General features: G+C 35.2%; 2 protein-coding genes across 4 annotated transcripts; one reads left to right on the forward strand and one right to left on the reverse strand.

The window, feature by feature from the left end:
- LOC109343763 (flotillin-like protein 4) lies at window positions 8,614-11,614 on the forward strand. 2 transcript variants are annotated; one of them, XM_019582223.1, is made up of 3 exons: window positions 8,614-9,677; window positions 10,831-11,330; window positions 11,508-11,614. In XM_019582223.1, exons 1-3 carry the CDS (start codon window positions 8,751-8,753, stop codon window positions 11,512-11,514), a joined length of 1,434 nt encoding a protein of 477 aa, XP_019437768.1. In that variant the 5' UTR covers window positions 8,614-8,750; the 3' UTR covers window positions 11,515-11,614. The 2 variants fall into 2 exon arrangements, with proteins under 2 accessions (XP_019437768.1, XP_019437769.1); XM_019582224.1 differs by having other exon boundaries at window positions 10,831-11,340; window positions 11,514-11,612.
- On the reverse strand, window positions 12,704-16,148 carry LOC109343765. 2 transcript variants are annotated; one of them, XM_019582232.1, is made up of 5 exons: window positions 15,636-16,148; window positions 13,903-13,965; window positions 13,668-13,715; window positions 13,493-13,561; window positions 12,704-13,373 (listed from the first exon to the last, which is right to left on the reverse strand). In XM_019582232.1, the coding sequence occupies exons 1-5, from the start codon at window positions 15,963-15,965 to the stop codon at window positions 13,152-13,154; spliced, it is 732 nt and encodes a 243-aa protein (XP_019437777.1). In that variant the 5' UTR covers window positions 15,966-16,148; the 3' UTR covers window positions 12,704-13,151. The 2 variants fall into 2 exon arrangements, with proteins under 2 accessions (XP_019437777.1, XP_019437776.1); XM_019582231.1 differs by having other exon boundaries at window positions 13,653-13,715; window positions 15,636-16,142.

Below are 16,901 nucleotides of genomic sequence, written 5' to 3' on the forward strand. Positions count from 1 at the left end.
TCAGCAGAAGGAGTAGGGAAGGTACTGATTCAAAGACTTGATGGCAAGGGATCATCAATTTCCAATGTGCTCTATGTGCCCAAGATGCAGAATAACTTGTTAAGCCTTGGTCAACTTCTAGAGAAAGGATACAAGGTGATAATGGAAGAAGGTGAGCTAATTCTGTTTGATAGAACAAACCAGAAGATATTGAAGGCCTCTCTTTCATCCAATAGAACCTTCAAGATAAAGATACAAGTCAGTGAACAAACTTGTCTCAAAGCTGGAGTGGACCAAGATACTTGGCTTTGGCACTTGAGGTATGGACATTTAAACTTCAAAAGTTTGGAGTTGCTAAGCAAAACTGAGTGTGTTGCAGGATTGCCAGTTATAAAATCACCTACAACATTGTGTGATGATTGCTTGACCAGCAAGCTAGCAAGAAGTCCCTTTGAATCAAACATTCCAACAAGGTCAAAGAAGCCTCTTGAACTGATCTATAGTGATGTATGTGGCCCTTTTGAAACAGACTCAATTGGAGGGAACAAGTACTTCCTAACCTTCATTGATGATTGCACAAGAAAGGTATGGATCTACCTGTTGAAGAAGAAAAGTGAAGTCTTTGAAAACTTCAAAAGATTCAAAGCACTGGTAGAAAGGAAGTGTGAGCAAAAGGTAAAAACACTTAGATCAGATGGTGGAGGTGAGTATGCTTCTGCTGAGTTCAGTGACTTCTGCAACAAGGAAGGTATATATCATGAAATAACAGCTCCATACACACCTCAGCACAATGGTGTGGCAGAGAGGAAGAACAGAACATTGCTTAGCATGGCTAGATGTATGTTGAGGACAAAGAACTTGCCTAAGAAACTTTGGGGTGAAGCTATTGCTACTGCAGCATATATCCTAAACAGGAGTCCATCAAAAAGATTGGAGAACAAGACACCTGAGGAGGCTTGGACAGGGCAGAGACCTAGCATAAGTCATCTAAGAATCTTTGGATCACTATGCTATGGTCTTATACTTGAGATAAAAAGAAGCAAGCTTGAGGATGGAGGAGAAAGATTGATCTTCCTGGGTTACCATACAACTGGAGCATACAGAGTGTACAATCCTACCACTCAGAAATTTATGATATGTAGAAATCTGAGGTTTGATGAGAATCAAAGTTGGAATTGGAACCAAGAAGACAATGCCTCAGGAACCAAAACAGTTGTGAGACTTGATGAATGTAGACTACATCCAGATGAGACAGAGGTGTCAAGGTCTGATGTTGAGATAGCAGATGAAGAAGGTGTTCATCAACAATCAAATACAAGACTGTCAAGTCAGAGAAGTAGGCAACCATCAACAAGACTCAGAGACTTTGAAGTATTCTCAGACTCTTTGATAACACAAGAAGGGGACTTTGTTCATATGGCTTTGATGGCAGAGATGGAACCAATTAACTTGGAAGAAGCTCTCAAACATACACACTGGATCAGTGCAATGGAAGAAGAGTTAAGGTCCATTGAAAGAAACAAAACCTGGACTCTAACAAATCTACCAACTGGAAAGAAAGTTATTACTGTTAAATGGGTATACAAGACCAAGTTGAATCCAAAGGGAGAGGTATCCAAATACAAAGCAAGATTGGTAGCAAAAGGGTTCCTTCAAAAGCATGGATCTGATTATGATGAGGTGTTTGCACCAGTGGCTAGGATTGAGACAATTAGACTTGTGATTGCCCTAGCAAGCTTCAATGGTTGGGAATTACATCAAATGGATGTGAAGTCAGCATTCCTCGGACCCTTAGACAAAGAAGTTTTTGTAACACAACCACCAGGTTTTGAGGCTCAAGGCAGAAGGGAAATGGTGTACAAGTTACATAAGGCTCTTTATGGACTCAAACAAGCTCCTAGAGCTTGGAACAAGAGACTTGATTCATTCCTGCTGCTACTTGGCTTCACAAAGTGCAGAACTGAACATGGTGTGTATGTGAAAGGTAATCACATTGAAGAATTGCTAATACTTTGTATCTATGTGGATGATCTTCTTATCACAGGGAAGGAATTGATGATGATCCAATCATTCAAGCAAGAAATGCAAGCTGAGTTTGAAATGACAGACTTAGGTGAATTGTCCTATTTTCTAGGCATTGAATTCAAGAGAACAAGCAAAGAGATCTTGATGCATCAAACCAAGTACACAAGAGACATATTGCAGAGGTTTCATATGATCAATTGCAATCCAGTATCTACACCAATGGAGACAGGAATTGGCTTGTGTACAGAAGAATCAGATGGTGCAGTGGACAAGACAGTGTACAGGCAAATGATAGGATCCTTGAGATATGTATGCAACTCAAGGCCTGATATAGCATACTGTGTGGGAGTTGTGAGCAGATTCATGGAAGCTCCTAAACAAAGTCACCTTAATGCTGTAAAGAGGATCCTTAGATACCTAAATGGAACAATAGGATATGGCATCATGTATCCTGCTAATGCCAATAGAAGCTGCAAATCAGAAATGGTTGGTTTTTCTGATGCTGATTGGTGTGGAGATAAAACAGATAGGAAGAGCACAACTGGTTACCTCTTCCTATTGAACAAGGCTCCAGTGAGTTGGTGCTCTAAGAAACAAGAAATGGTTGCCCTGTCTTCATGTGAATCTGAGTATATTGCTGCAAGTATGTGTGCCTGTCAAGCAGTGTGGTTGAAAGGTTTGATGGAAGAATTGAGAATGAATGCAGAAGAAAGTATGCTGATTATGATGGACAACAAGTCTGCTATTAACCTTGCTTTAAATCCAGTGGCTCATGGTAGAAGCAAGCATATAGAGACAATGTTTCATTATATTAGAGATCAAGTTAGCAAAGGGAAGGTGAAGGTTGAGTTCTGCAACTCAGAAAACCAGTTGGCAGATGGTTTCACCAAGCCTTTGAAGAGGAGCAGGTTTGAATTGCTGAGGGAAAGGATTGGTGTTGTAAAATAAGATCAAAGCTGAATTAAGGAAGAGTGTTGTTAATAATTTCAGCTTTTGGCATTGATTTTGTAATAGTTTCCTAATTAGTCTAGTTAGTTAAGAGTTAGTTAGTTAGGAAAGCTATAAATAGAAGTCTAGCATATTTGAGAAATTTGCATTGTATTCATTGATACTTGAAGTGAATCAATAATACAAAGAGGTATATTCATTGAATTGTTCTTTCTTAGTATCCAAGTAAACTCATTATTCTTCAATCTTCTTTTCTATTCCTACTCCATTCTTTCTCTGTTTTGTGCTGGTGTTTGTATGCACTTGGTGTGCATAGCAGTAGCTTGAAGAACAAACAACAAAGGCAACAGATGCTATGAGTAGTTGGTAATGTTGATCCATTGTAGTTATACAAGATGAAAAAACTGAAGGTGCAACACTACAATGCAATCAATATTCATTGTAACTCACTTATCATTTATTACTATTATTTGTTTAGCCAGCAAAAAAGGTATATATAACTGATAACTTAATTTGTGACTATACTGATACGGGTTGTAATGAAGCTGGGTTGTAAGGCGAATGCAAGATTTTAATAAGCATAGAGAGTGGCTATGAATTAAATGGTAGTTCTATTGTAAGTAGTTAAATGGTAATTTAAGCTTTCTACTATCAATTAACTTCATGTAAATTCACACAAATCAATCTTAGTTAATTCCAATTTTATAAAGTTATTTAAAATTGTATGTATGTACCAATTTCACGAATATTTAAAGTTTGAGGACTAATTAGGAATAAAAAATAGTTTATAGTATCTATTTGCAAATGCCATAAAGTTTAAGGGTGTTTTGTGAACTTTTCCAAAAAATTAATAGTGAATGATTTATTTTTTTTGGTTTCCCACAGGTATCCTTGCACTGGAGACAATTCTGTCCGAGCCGGGCACATCCACAGGTAAGTGGGGCTAACTCTCCCAACGGGCATTTTTTCCATCCACAAGACTCGAACCCGGATTCTTGCTTAAGGGGAATAAGCATGTACCACTTGAACCAACGCCCGTTGGTAGTGAATGATTTGTTGACAGTGCAAGAAACATTTATACATTTAATGTATATATATTAAATCCATAAAATAATATTCCCTTTCAAAATAATTATTTTCATGTTTCGTTTTAGAAATTTAATATATATTTATATTTTATTTTCTACCTATATCATTACTTATTGTTCATCTTTTTCACCTCATATTTCTAATATTTTTATTCAGTTTCAAATATATTATACTTATAAATATATTATTATTCATGATGATTGAGATTGTACCAAATCTTTTTTAATTGTAATATGTTTTTATTCGATCCAAAGATAAAGGATACTACTTGCACATGTGTCAAACCTTTATGGTGCAAGAAAGTACAATAAATTTAAGTGATCAGTATACAATTTCTGGCCCAATTAAAATTTATTAGCATATGGAGTGACAATATGATATTGTTCCATTTGATTGTGGCCGTAGCATGGGAGTAGGGTAAGGTGCAATTACTTCTTGGAATGCTTATGCAAAGGCTTAGCAAAATTGTGTTAAATTTTGGGTTTAAATATAATGTGATTGGATACGGGCATATAAAAGTGTTGATTAAATTTGCATATAAAAGTGTTGATTAAATTTGCATATAAAAGTGTTGATTAAATATTGGGCTAAAAGTGGTTTTATGAAAGAGTGTAATATTTATGTATTATCAGCAACCATGATAATGAAAACTAAATTCATGGGTACTCGCATGAACCTAATCTGAATTTAATGGGGAAAACATGATGTAATTGAATTCGGATTCAAGTTTCATCCAAATTCAACTTTAGTGTTCGAGTTTGATACAGTTGATACCATACCATAAACCCGATTAATATATCTAAAATTACAAAATAACACATAAATACATATATAATATATATATATATATATAGAAAATTGACGTACATAGCCTATATATAAATACATGTTTCAGACGGGTTCTCATTGTATTTGGGTTACCCAGGTTCAGGGATATCATTGTTTTCAATTCCGCTTAGTTCGAATCAGGTTTTGGATTTCGGATTTAAAATTAGTAAACACAAACCCGACCGTAATTCACCTTTTTACCATTCTTAATTATAGTAAAGATTTATAAACATTTCTATTAAACATGCATTGTCACTGACCCATTTGACAGTACGTTTTTAACTCTAAGTAGTCCAATTATCTTGGACAAATAACCCATTTGACAGACATACCCCAACCCTAAAATCAAAAGAAGTAGAGAGAGAAGGGTAAATGAGTCATTACGAAACCCAACGTTTCCTGAATAAACAACTTGTTCTTCCCATGTTGCAAGTGAGCGATAGGATTTTACGCTTTGGTTGTGTTGTTACTTCCGTTATCTACTTGAGCTAACAGTAACAATGGCGGAACAGGTTCAAGGGTTTTCCATTTCAGACATTTAATACATTCGAAAATGTTTTATTTTTTTCGTAAATAATAAGGTTGCTTGTTTTGTGTTTTCAGACAGAGAAAGCCTTCTTAAAGCAACCTAAAGTGTTTCTGTGGTAAGGTTTCATTAGGTTTGTATTTTGATTATGTGATTTATTTGCTACTGTTACTGATTTATTTGTTCATTACTGGGTCCAATGTGATTCTATCTGATCTTTCATTATCAGTAACTGTTCTGCATACTCGTTTTAATGGATTCAACTTAGGATTGTTTTTAGTTTTGCACCATGTATGTATTAGTGATCACGTGTTTTCATTCTATTTTATTATTGTTTTTTGTTTAATTATGATTGTGATCCCGTGTTTTTATTCTATTTTTTTATTGTTCATGTTTAATTATGATTGTGATCATGTGTTTTGATTCCATTAACTTTTTCCTATACAGATATTCGATAACAGAAAAACCGGAAACAGAATGAAAACAAGTGTTATTATGAATGATAATAGAAAATGAAAACAGAAAATATTTTCTGAAACCATGGTCTTAGCTTTCAGCATATATTAAAATATAGCATTCATTTTTTAGGCTGAATGAAGATGAATGCTACCATGTTTGGTTTCAGAAAGCATTTTCTTTTTTCATTTTCTAGATCAATCTATGACAGTGCATTATGACGTCATTTGATCCATGTAGCCGACCCTGCCTAGTGGGATTAAGGCTTGATTGTTGTATTCAATTTGTAGACTGAATTTGTTGCAACTTTTAATGAAAATGGTATGTGCCATACAGTCATAGACAAATTAGTTTGAATTGGGGTTAGAATTTTGGATAATAAGAAATAAAGGAAGTGTTTAGGATTGGGACAAACCACTATGTGATGGACACTGAACAGGAAACTCTCCACATCTAGGCCATGCCTCATAAGGATACTTATACAATTGTATCACATTGATTAGATACAATCATACAACAAACTCAGAGAAGTGTTACACTTTTGTATGATTTTATACTGATGATATTGATAAGCATGATTTTCTGCATATTCAGGAACTTACATTGATACGAAATGCCCATTTACCAGCAACGTTTCCATCCATGGTCGCATTCTTGCTGCACTTTGTTAGAACTGGTATTATTTCAGAAGTTGTAAGTAGATAAACAGTATAGAAATTCCCAACAAGGAATCAGATTGATTCTAGGTTGGTAATATTTTATTGAATGCAGAAAGTATTACAAGAAATACAGAAAAGTACTACACTGATTTCCCTCCCAAACCAGTAGAAACCAAAACTGAACTCCCCATGAGTCAGTTATTCCTATTCTTATTATTTCCCCCCCTTAACAAGAGGTGTGTAAACCTCTATTTATTCATTCTAAACTGCTGTCCTAACTATTATTTTTCTTTCTCCTAGAATACACATGCTTAATAATAGGCTTAGGCACATGAAGGAGTGTACTCCTATCACACTTGTCATAGTGCCAAGATGAACAGGACAATCATTGTTCGGCGTGCAACTACCTCCATTTTATTAAGAAATACCAAAGGCAAGGCTCATTCTTCCTCTAATAAATTGATTACCTTATTCTTTTGTTTTTTTCCTGACTGGTAACTTTCTATTCGACTTCTTAGGAATGAGAAGTGACATTCAAACATTCCAGCACATGTATCTCCGTGTGAAGGAAGGAGACCATGTTATTATTGGGCAGTGCATTTTGGTACCTGTATCTTAAACATGTTAGAATACTGCTAGTACATGATTAGCCCAGTATCACAACTAAACAATAAGGATCCTTATTTCAAATTTCTAGCTGCAAATTCAGTATTCACCGATTCTACGGGGTTTAATGTTTTGTTTTACACATACAGGCCATTGTCGACTGTACGGTTTAATGTGCTGAAAGTGATTCCAGCCGGTTCTTCTGGAGGTGCCAAGAAGGCTTTTACCGGAATGTGAGCCTTATTGTTGTTTTCTGTTAACAGATGGTGTTAGATGTAGCAAAATTTGTAATGCTTCTTGATTTTTCTTTGTGCTGTTCCTGTTTTCTTTATTCCCTATGCTGTTCTTATATCATGTGGATCACTATTGTATTCAAAGTGTTTATGACTAATGATTCCCTTGCCCATCATATTCTTTGTTGGATATAGTGTTTCAGTGTCTATTTGTGGTGCTATTAAGCATAGCGTTTTTCAATGTTCACTAAGAATATGCTGATTGGTATGTCCAATTAACATTTTAACTCTTTATCCCCTCATTTTATAATACTAAACTAAGTATGTGGCTAGTTTTGATAATAAATATATATTTTTAATGGTCAAAGATGCTTAGGGAGCAAGGTAACACTAATTATAATTGTATGCAAGATAGTCATGCTGTGTTTGATATGATGAACCAACCAACCATGGCTAAAATTCAAGTTCCGGGAGTAAAACATCAATTCGATATCTGAGATTGATACTATCGATCGATTCGGTTTTATAATCATAAAGGTATGAATTTGATCTCTGCCTTCACATATTGTTTGTCGTGGTGGTTACCGATAGATAGTAAGGGTTTCATGGGGAACAAATTGGTTGTCAATGTGTAAAGTCAGATCAAATTGATGTTTTTGTAATATCAGGGTCTGAATTGGCCAATGATGCCAATCTTAGGAATTAAATTATCATTACACTCTTGCAATAAAAAAAGAGAGAATATAAATGGGTACTGGGCAGGTTATGTATACATTCAAGTTGTTCTTGTTCAAAATATTCTCTACCTTCAACAACCATAAGACGTGTGTATAGCAAATTGATCTTTGACAAATTATGTTGACATTGCCACTTTGCAATTTTTTATTCAATTTTTTGGGTCAAATTTCTTTTAATATTTCATCTCACCAAGAAGACAATATGCTATGTACATTGTTAAAGGGAAATTATGTACAAATTTCAGATACTTTGGTCAATAATATTCATAGACTAAGCATTTCCAATTGGCAATTCTGTGGAAGCTACTCTCACATTAAGAACTAAGAAGGAAATAATCTACAAGAAAACTTACTATCCAAGGATTTTGAAAAGTTCAACCCCATGACAATTTGATGAATAGATTTCTCAAATCATATCCTAAAGTATAAATGTCTTTTTTTAAATATAACATCATTCAATACATTTGATTCTCAAAGAATTATTGTATTTCTTTAATCCTTTTTCCTTCACGCCTAGTGCTTCTATTCTACTATATAATAACTTCACAAGATACAGAGACAATAACTCACTACAGCACCAATAGTGTTATTCTATCCTTCATTTCAAGTCTTGCCTAGTCTTTATCTTAACATCTGAAATCACTGTCTTGCAAAACCAGAAACCATGTACAAGGTTGCAAGTGCATCACAGTACCTGGTTATCACTGGTGCTGGAATCAAAGACATAAAGCTAGCAAAGAAAGCATGGGTTCTCCCAGGTCAAACATACAGTGTCTTCGACCTCTCTCCGGTTAACTACTCCTTCGACGTTCAAGCCATGAGCGCGGAGAAGCTCCCTTTTGTGCTTCCTGCTGTCTTCACTGTTGGTCCTAGAGTTGATGATGAGCATAGCCTTCTCAAATATGCTAAGCTCCTCTCTTCCCATGACAAGCTTTCAAGCCATGTCAAGGAGCTTGTCAAGGGTATTATCGAAGGCGAGACGCGTGTTCTCGCAGCCTCCATGACCATGGAGGAGATTTTCAGAGGTACTAAAGAGTTTAAAAAGGAAGTGTTCGAGACGGTGCAACTGGAACTTAACCAGTTTGGACTTCTGATTTATAATGCAAATGTTAAACAGCTAGTGGATGTGCCTGGTCATGAGTATTTCTCTTACTTGGGTCAGAAGACACAAATGGAAGCTGCAAACCAAGCAAAGGTGGATGTGGCAGAGGCTAAGAAGAAAGGAGAGATAGGAGCAAAGCTGAGACAAGGACAAACCCTTCAGAATGCTGCTACAATTGATACCGAAACCAAGATCGTATCGACGCAGAGACAAGGAGAGGGACAGAAGCAGGAGATAAAGGTGAAGGCTGAAGTGAAAGTGTTTGAGAATCAGAGAGAGGCTGAGATAGCAGAGGCGAATTCTGAGCTTGCTAAGAAAAAGGCTGCATGGTCAAAGGCGGCAAAGGTGGCGGAGGTGGAGGCGGCCAAGGCTGTGGCACTCAGGGATGCAGAGTTGCAAGGAGAAGTTGAGAGGATGAATGCTTTGACAACAACACAGAAGCTTAAAGCCGAGTTCCTCAGTAAAGCAAGCGTTGAGTATGAAACCAAGGTTTGATGATCTCTTCTTCATTTTTGGTAATACAAATTAAACTATGTTATTCACTTTCCATTAATTAATTGGACTAATTAATTTTTTGGTCACTGGTAAGAGCATTATGCATATGTCCTTAAAGATTGTCATCAGAACATGAGGGTTGGTTTCTGCTTATTCACACAAAGTTAGAAACCACCCTTATCTGATTATCTCAATTTGACATTGAACTAGGGGTGAGCATAGGACGGGTTAAGACTTGTCCTTACCTGACTCTAAATATTGGTCGGGTCATTTTTTTGAACCCGGACCTAGACTCGAAGCTAATCCGACCCTAAATATTGTCCGGATCAACTTTTAAATCCGAACCGACCCTAGCCCCGATTAAATATAATGCACATTCATTTTAGATAAAGACTTCTCAATATTATTTATTATTATGAATATGTAATTTGATATATAAAATGATATATGTATATATATATATATGTTATTAATCATGTATATATGATAAATAATTAGAGAATCAGTGATATTTTCGACTAAAAGGTATATTTACTCTGTACACATTTGAGTAGAAATACATACAAACATAATGAGCGAGTGACCATGGGATAGGTCGGGTCATGCTTGGTCCCCATCCCACCCTAAATATTGATCGGGTCTATTTTTTGAACCTAAATCTGACTCTAGACCCAATCAGACCCGACCCTATTCGGACCTGATAATGGTCGGACTGTGTCAGGTGAGCGGATAGGGCCGGGTCTTGCTCACCCCTACTCGGAACTGTGGAAAATTTATTGTCTAAGTCATTCAAAAGTTGGCAATGGAGTTGTTAACGTAGGATTGCATGAAGCATGCTGAGATTGATGGCATGTTTATTGTCCCCTGAATAGTTTATCAACTTAACATTTTTAGAACAAAAACAGTTGACAAGCTGGTCTTAAATTATCTTATGAATGATTTTCAATAATTGTTTCAAGAAGAATTATACCATTGAGATTTAACTTCATTACTTCATGACCCTTCAAAAGTTCCACTCACCTTTTTTTCTCAAATAACACCCCACAGGGAGGTACAAAATTGATGTTAAAAAATTGATGAAACCTGAAGAGAAACCTTGGTGAGATCATTTTTCAATCCTCATAAATCCATTAAAATTCTCTATCAGGTACAAGAGGCCAACTGGAAGCTATACAAGAAACAAAAGGAGGCGGAGGCAATTTTGTTCGAGAAGGAAAAAGAGGCTCAAGCACAAAAGACATTAGCCGAGGCCGCGTTTTTTACTCGCCAACAAGCAGCAGAAGCAGAGTTCTATGCAAAGAAAAAAGAAGCAGAGGGGCTTTTAGCAATTGGGCAAGCACAAGGGGCATATTTAAGGACACTTCTTGAAGCACTTGGAGGCAACTATGGTGCTCTAAGGGACTATTTGATGATAAATAATGGCATGTTTCAAGACATTGCTAGGATTAATGCAGATGCAATACGTGGACTTGAGCCTAAGATAAGTATTTGGAATAATGGTAATAATAATGGTGGAGAAGTAAGTGATGCTATGAAAGAGGTTGGTGCTGTATATAAAATGTTGCCACCATTGTTTAAGACGGTTCATGAACAAACTGGTATGCTACCACCAGCTTGGATGGGAACCTTGCCAGACAAAAAGACTTAGACTTTTATCCGTAACACATCTTCTGTCCGACAAAGTTTGTCACTCCATGTATCACTTGTGTGATTGGTCAGAAAAACATCTAATTATTACTTTTAACATCAATATTTTTTTCTATCAATCACATCAAATTATACATGAAGTGACATATTTTGTGTGACAAAAGCTGTCCTCCCACTTTTATGATACTACAAAATCATCAAACATTTGAGCTATTGTGTGAAGTTGTTTGGGTTGTGTTTAAAAAAAGTATCATTATTTCAATTATGTGAAATTGTGGTTTAGTAACTAAATTGGACTGTAACATGATAAATTGTACTTAGAAGAAAGAATATCTACAATGTGTGCTTAATTATATTTTGTTTATGGTTAATTCCTGTTGTCTTGTGAATTGTTCTGCTCTGTCTTTATTTGATTGTGCATGTATTTCACTTCTTTTTTAGAGTCCACTTAATATTCACGCATCCCAATTCCAGTTTCTCATTATTTCTTTAATAAATTTAATAAACGAAAAAATATTTTAATCCAGAAATAATTTATTATATGGAAAAAGTTAAATGATACCCATTCTGAGATTAGAGAAACAACCATCAAATTTTCTTGTCACGCCACAAAACTCTCTTTTTTACTCAACATTTGAAAGATGTGTTAGAACATAAGAAAAAAGAAAAGGCAAGTGACACACATTATTACACAAAATGCAACATGTAATAACAATTTTACTCTTTTGTCATTAAAAATGTGAGTAAAACAATCATTTACCTCTCTATTCTTATTCCTATGTTAATGGAAAGGAGTCTCACTAAGGTGAGAGATACACTTTATATAGTATCAAAATATTTTTCCGTAGTAGACTTCACCATTCTTTTGTTTTAGATTTCTTTACCCGTTCTCCGTTGTTTTCAACTTCAATCCATGAATTTATTCTTACATATAATTTAATTTGAGTCATTAAAATTACTTTAAAATAGTTATTGATTTTCAGTTTTTCAATGGGCAACTTGGTGGATAAGAATTTTAGCCAGCCAACTTTTAGTACAAAGCAATTTCACTTCAAATGAAAGTTTTTCACTTGTTTCACTTAAAACAGAAAGTCATGCTATGTAAGTTTGGTATGCTCAAGCGTTTTAGGCCCTAGTGTTTAAAGCTTGCATGACTTAAAACAAAGTTCTAGGTAAAACGCTTGTTTGATCTAAAATAAAGGATACATTAAAGTATAAATCATTGAATGGTCAAGCTATTAATCGGTAATAATGTAAGCTTGTTATAAAATATGGTTATAGAATATATGAGATAATTAATATGAATGGTGGAGAATGGGCTAAGATTCTGAGAACCATATAAGTTATTATCAAACCAGGAAACATCCAACATATCATAAAATGGATTCATAAAACTGTTGACCAATTAAAATAACTTGTGAAGGAATCCAGAATCGAAGAGAGATTTTTACCTATACAATGAATAGTAGATATTACACTACCAAGGCCATTTTATCCCCCTGAAGAAATTTCAGAATCTGATGAACCTTCAACAGTAGCATCTCTACTCTACAGCCTAATGGCTAGAACTAAAGCATAATCTTTTTTCACTTATGACTACCCCTTCTTTAATCTTTTCCTTTCATAAGGAAGGGTAGAAGTTTCTCACTAAAAACTTTGTTAAGTGATTTCTATTGTATAGAGGCATAGATAGAGCCTTCAAATGTACTATTGGCCTCTGTACATTGTTTGTTCCATAGTGGTTCTAGTTTCAACCACAACTGTTGAGTACTGGAGGAAGAAATCAAGTAGGATTCAACTCATTCCACATAGATCCTCTGTCTAAGAATCATCATCAGGTGGCATCATATTTAGATCTGGTATCAAGGAAAAGTGTCCTCTAGATTCTGAAACTTGTGAATGAGAATCATCTTGAGTTGTATGTGTGACTTTGAGGGGGCCCAAAGGTGCTATTATTCTCTGGTGGGGTTGACCAGTAGGAGTACATTGTAGTTCAACAGATGTTGAACTAGGATTGCTATGCCATTTTGTACCAAAATCAATCTGAGAATATAAGTATAGAAAAATATATGTCAGTGAAGAAATGATGAAAGATACAACTCCATTAAATATTATTTACAATATACATATTGAAAAAGAAGCCTAAGAGAATTTGAATTTACCTTCATCCTCTTCATTCTCTCATTTTTGGCTTTCTCTACCTCAAAATTTGCATTTTTATTTGCTATCTCCTGCAAAATAAGTGTAACATTAGTGATCATGCATGCCCATATGTTAAAGATTAAAAATTGAAGAGGAAGGAGGGTTGAGAGACACCTTTACCTTTTCTAAATACACCTTTTCCTTTAGCAGAGAGCTTTCCTCTTCCTTTAGTTCTGCAAAGGTCTACAAAATGGAAAAATGAAATCATGATCAACACTCATACAACCACATCTCAATCCAATACAACTTACAAACTTTTAAATTTGTGTGAAAGAAATAAAGCAACATCTATTGCTTTCAAAAAGGGAATGAAAAAACAAGGTAGAGTACTGAAGATAAAAAAAAGGAGGAAGAAACAAGGTAGCTTTACCTTCTTTTTTCTGCACTTTTTAGTAGAGGCAGAATTGACAGTGAATCCACTTGTAGAAGTAACCTACAAAATTGTTTCCAGTTATTGAAGATTAGCAAAATAGTGGGCACAAGTTACAAATCCAATCAGAGTCATAATAGAACAACATAAGAGGTGAATACAAAAAACAACTCAAGAATGGTAAAGTTAAATAAATTTAAAATAGTAAGAAAAAAGAGAGTCAGCAAAACAGCCCAAGGATGGAATATTTTACTATATAATAATATTTTATCTTTCTATAATAATTATAGTTATTTATATTTACTTATTATAACAATATTAATTAATATTGTGTTGATTTTCAAAAAAATCTGATAATTAAAAACATATCTAATTTTTCAAAAGTTGGATTATAAATAGAAGAATTAATAACTAAATTAGTTAATTAATTAATAAAGGCAACCATTCGATCCACTATTAACTACCGGATCTGCAGATATGCTTATACATTGGGACACGTGGCATGTGAATGACAATTGAAAACAACGTGGACATGCCCTCACATAAAACCCATTCATTATTCTCGCGTTCTAGAAGGACAGCTCAGCTGGCGTAACTCACAATTCAAACCACCTTCCAACTAAGTTTGGGATACAAATGTCACTTTCGGAAATCGAATATTTACCGGGTTTTGTGGTATTATTATGCACTAAAGTGACTCAACAAAGTTCTCAAATGTTTAGAATTTCAATTGAAGGCACCAACTTCAACTACCCCTCACTTTCACCCCGTGATACTCGTCTCATACCCTATCTAACTCATACTAGTGCCATTGGTGTCATATTAATATCATCTGATTTGGAGTTAGAGCAGCAATATTAAATACACCGCACCACACCAGAATGAACGAATCTCATGGCCCACAAAAAACTAAAACTAAACCCTTCTACAATCACTGCTCTCTATTCTGCTACGCTTCAACCCATTCCGTCTTAAGGACCCACAAATTCCATTATTTTCAATTACCAAAACCTCCCACGCTTCCACTCCCATTTTTTAACCACTGTTCTCATGAAAGAAGGGTGTTTTAGTCAATCAATCCGGGAATAGAGAACGGCCAGGATTTCAATCCTCTTAACTTGTAAATTTCTGACTTGTTCTCAAAATTGTTTACATAACCCAACAAGACGTTGGTGTAATAATGTAAGGTGTATCCCAATACGACTAAAAGGAAGGACTCGATTAATGGAATCGACATTTGTTAGTAAATCTGAATGACGGTTGTCACAAGCGCCAACCCCATCCTTACTTGAAGTGCTGACGTCACGCGTGTCACAAACGTACAAAACAATTTCCGTCAAAAAACATCTGAAACGGAACGCCAACTGCCACGGTAAATCTGATCGGTGAGTGGAAAATTAAAATATGACTTTTTTTAATAAAAATAATAATAAATGAAATGCAAAAATAAAGTGGATAGATAGATTTACGCGTCAGCATCTGATGAGGTCAGCGGCAAATCGTAAACGAAAACAGTTGCTTTAACGCATTCAAGGAAAGAGAAGAAGAAGAAGAAGGAGAAGGGTAAAACGGTAAAATTGAAAGGAAGCGTCATTCAGAAGAGAAGAATGTCTCGTAGCACACGGTGACATCACCACCGCCGGAAACATCATCGCTCTTAAAAACAGAAGGGTATTTAAGTAAAACAACACAAACAAAAGAGATCAGCATATAAAGAGAGAATAAAAGAGAACCTTGGATCTAGCGACATGGCGGTGGTTGGAGTCATCGTTACCGTCACCGGTGTCGGAAGGAGAAGCGGCGCCACTCCAGGAGAGAGGAGTGGTGGGGCTAAATCTGGTTGAACCACCAGCGCCGCCGCCGCCGCAACGAGAAGCATCAGCATGAGGTAGCCTTGACCTTGAGGCTGAGTTAGCGCGTGGCTTCTTGAGTCCCCATGTGAATGGAAGCATGGCATGCGATTTCACTGACACGGTGTTCTTGATGGTTAGAAGAAGATCGGCGACGAGAGTGTCGTCGGTTAAAGCAGCACTAACCCAATCATCGTTGAAAATCGTCATCATCGTTCGTAGAAAACGGTCATGTAAGTAAAAAAGTTGGTGGTGGGTTTCGTGAGAGAGAGAAAAGAGGGTGGCGCAGAAGGTGAGGAAATAAAAGATAAAGAGAAATAGAGAGATAGGTTTGTTTTGTTTTCTGTGTGTGTATATATATATTATGAGAACATAAATAATAGAGAATGAGAGAGGGAAGGGAGGGATATTATGTTTTGTTATGTGGCGGTGAATATATGGAAGATAAATGAAGGGTTGAGTTTATTATAATTCATAATCTTCCTAAACCTATAACAAGTGTGGACTTAGGCTACATCATAATAGGGAAATAATAGATTTTGTTTCTTAACAGATAATTTATATTGAAATATTTTGTAAAAAAAATTGTAGCCTTATCATATTATTTCAAGGTGGTTGCATGTTAATCTAAAACTTAATTTGTGACAAGATATTAATGGATGGAAGGAGAAGGTTTTTGGTGATAGGATCTAGGCGTTGTCATTGTGGGGGGTTTATAGAAGTTTAAGATTATAAATTTAAATATGAATTAAATATTGATCAAATTTAAATATGAATTAAATATTGATCAAATTTAAATATGAGTTAAATATTGGCCAAACTTAAATATAAGTTAAATTTTGGTCAAACTTGAATATGAGTTAGTCTAACAAAATTATTATTATAAGTAAAAGTTATTACAAATGATAAGATGATAAACTCAAATAATAATTAACAAGATAAAATTAAAATAAAACTAACTTATTATTCTTTATATAATCTAAATATATTTAAGAGAATCTTGCTTCTCTCCCACTCTCTTAGTCCTCTTCTATTCTCATTATTAGTTACTAGTGTGTACAAGCACGAAAGTGCCTGCCGGTCAATATTACATGGTATTACGTATTCAATTTGTATATATTTTATTTTTAGAATTAGAATGTATTTGTT

This window comes from Lupinus angustifolius, chromosome LG03 (genome assembly GCF_001865875.1).
Source record: "Lupinus angustifolius cultivar Tanjil chromosome LG03, LupAngTanjil_v1.0, whole genome shotgun sequence".
Classification (NCBI taxonomy): Eukaryota; Viridiplantae; Streptophyta; class Magnoliopsida; order Fabales; family Fabaceae; genus Lupinus; species Lupinus angustifolius.

What these genes read in the sequence shown, in the direction of transcription:
- LOC109343763 (XM_019582223.1), top strand. Translation starts at nt 8,751, where the DNA reads ATGTACAAGGTTGCAAGTGCATCACAGTACCTGGTTATCACTGGTGCT. An exon ending in GCGTTGAGTATGAAACCAAG is followed by an intron (nt 9,678 to 10,830) that starts GTTTGATGATCT and finishes ATTCTCTATCAG; the next exon opens with GTACAAGAGGCCAACTGGAA.
- LOC109343765 (XM_019582231.1), bottom strand. Translation starts at nt 15,965, where the DNA reads ATGATGACGATTTTCAACGATGATTGGGTTAGTGCTGCTTTAACCGAC. An exon ending in AAAAGTGCAGAAAAAAGAAG is followed by an intron (nt 13,716 to 13,902) that starts GTAAAGCTACCT and finishes TCCATTTTGTAG; the next exon opens with ACCTTTGCAGAACTAAAGGA. An exon ending in AAAAGGTGTATTTAGAAAAG is followed by an intron (nt 13,562 to 13,652) that starts GTAAAGGTGTCT and finishes CTTATTTTGCAG; the next exon opens with GAGATAGCAAATAAAAATGC.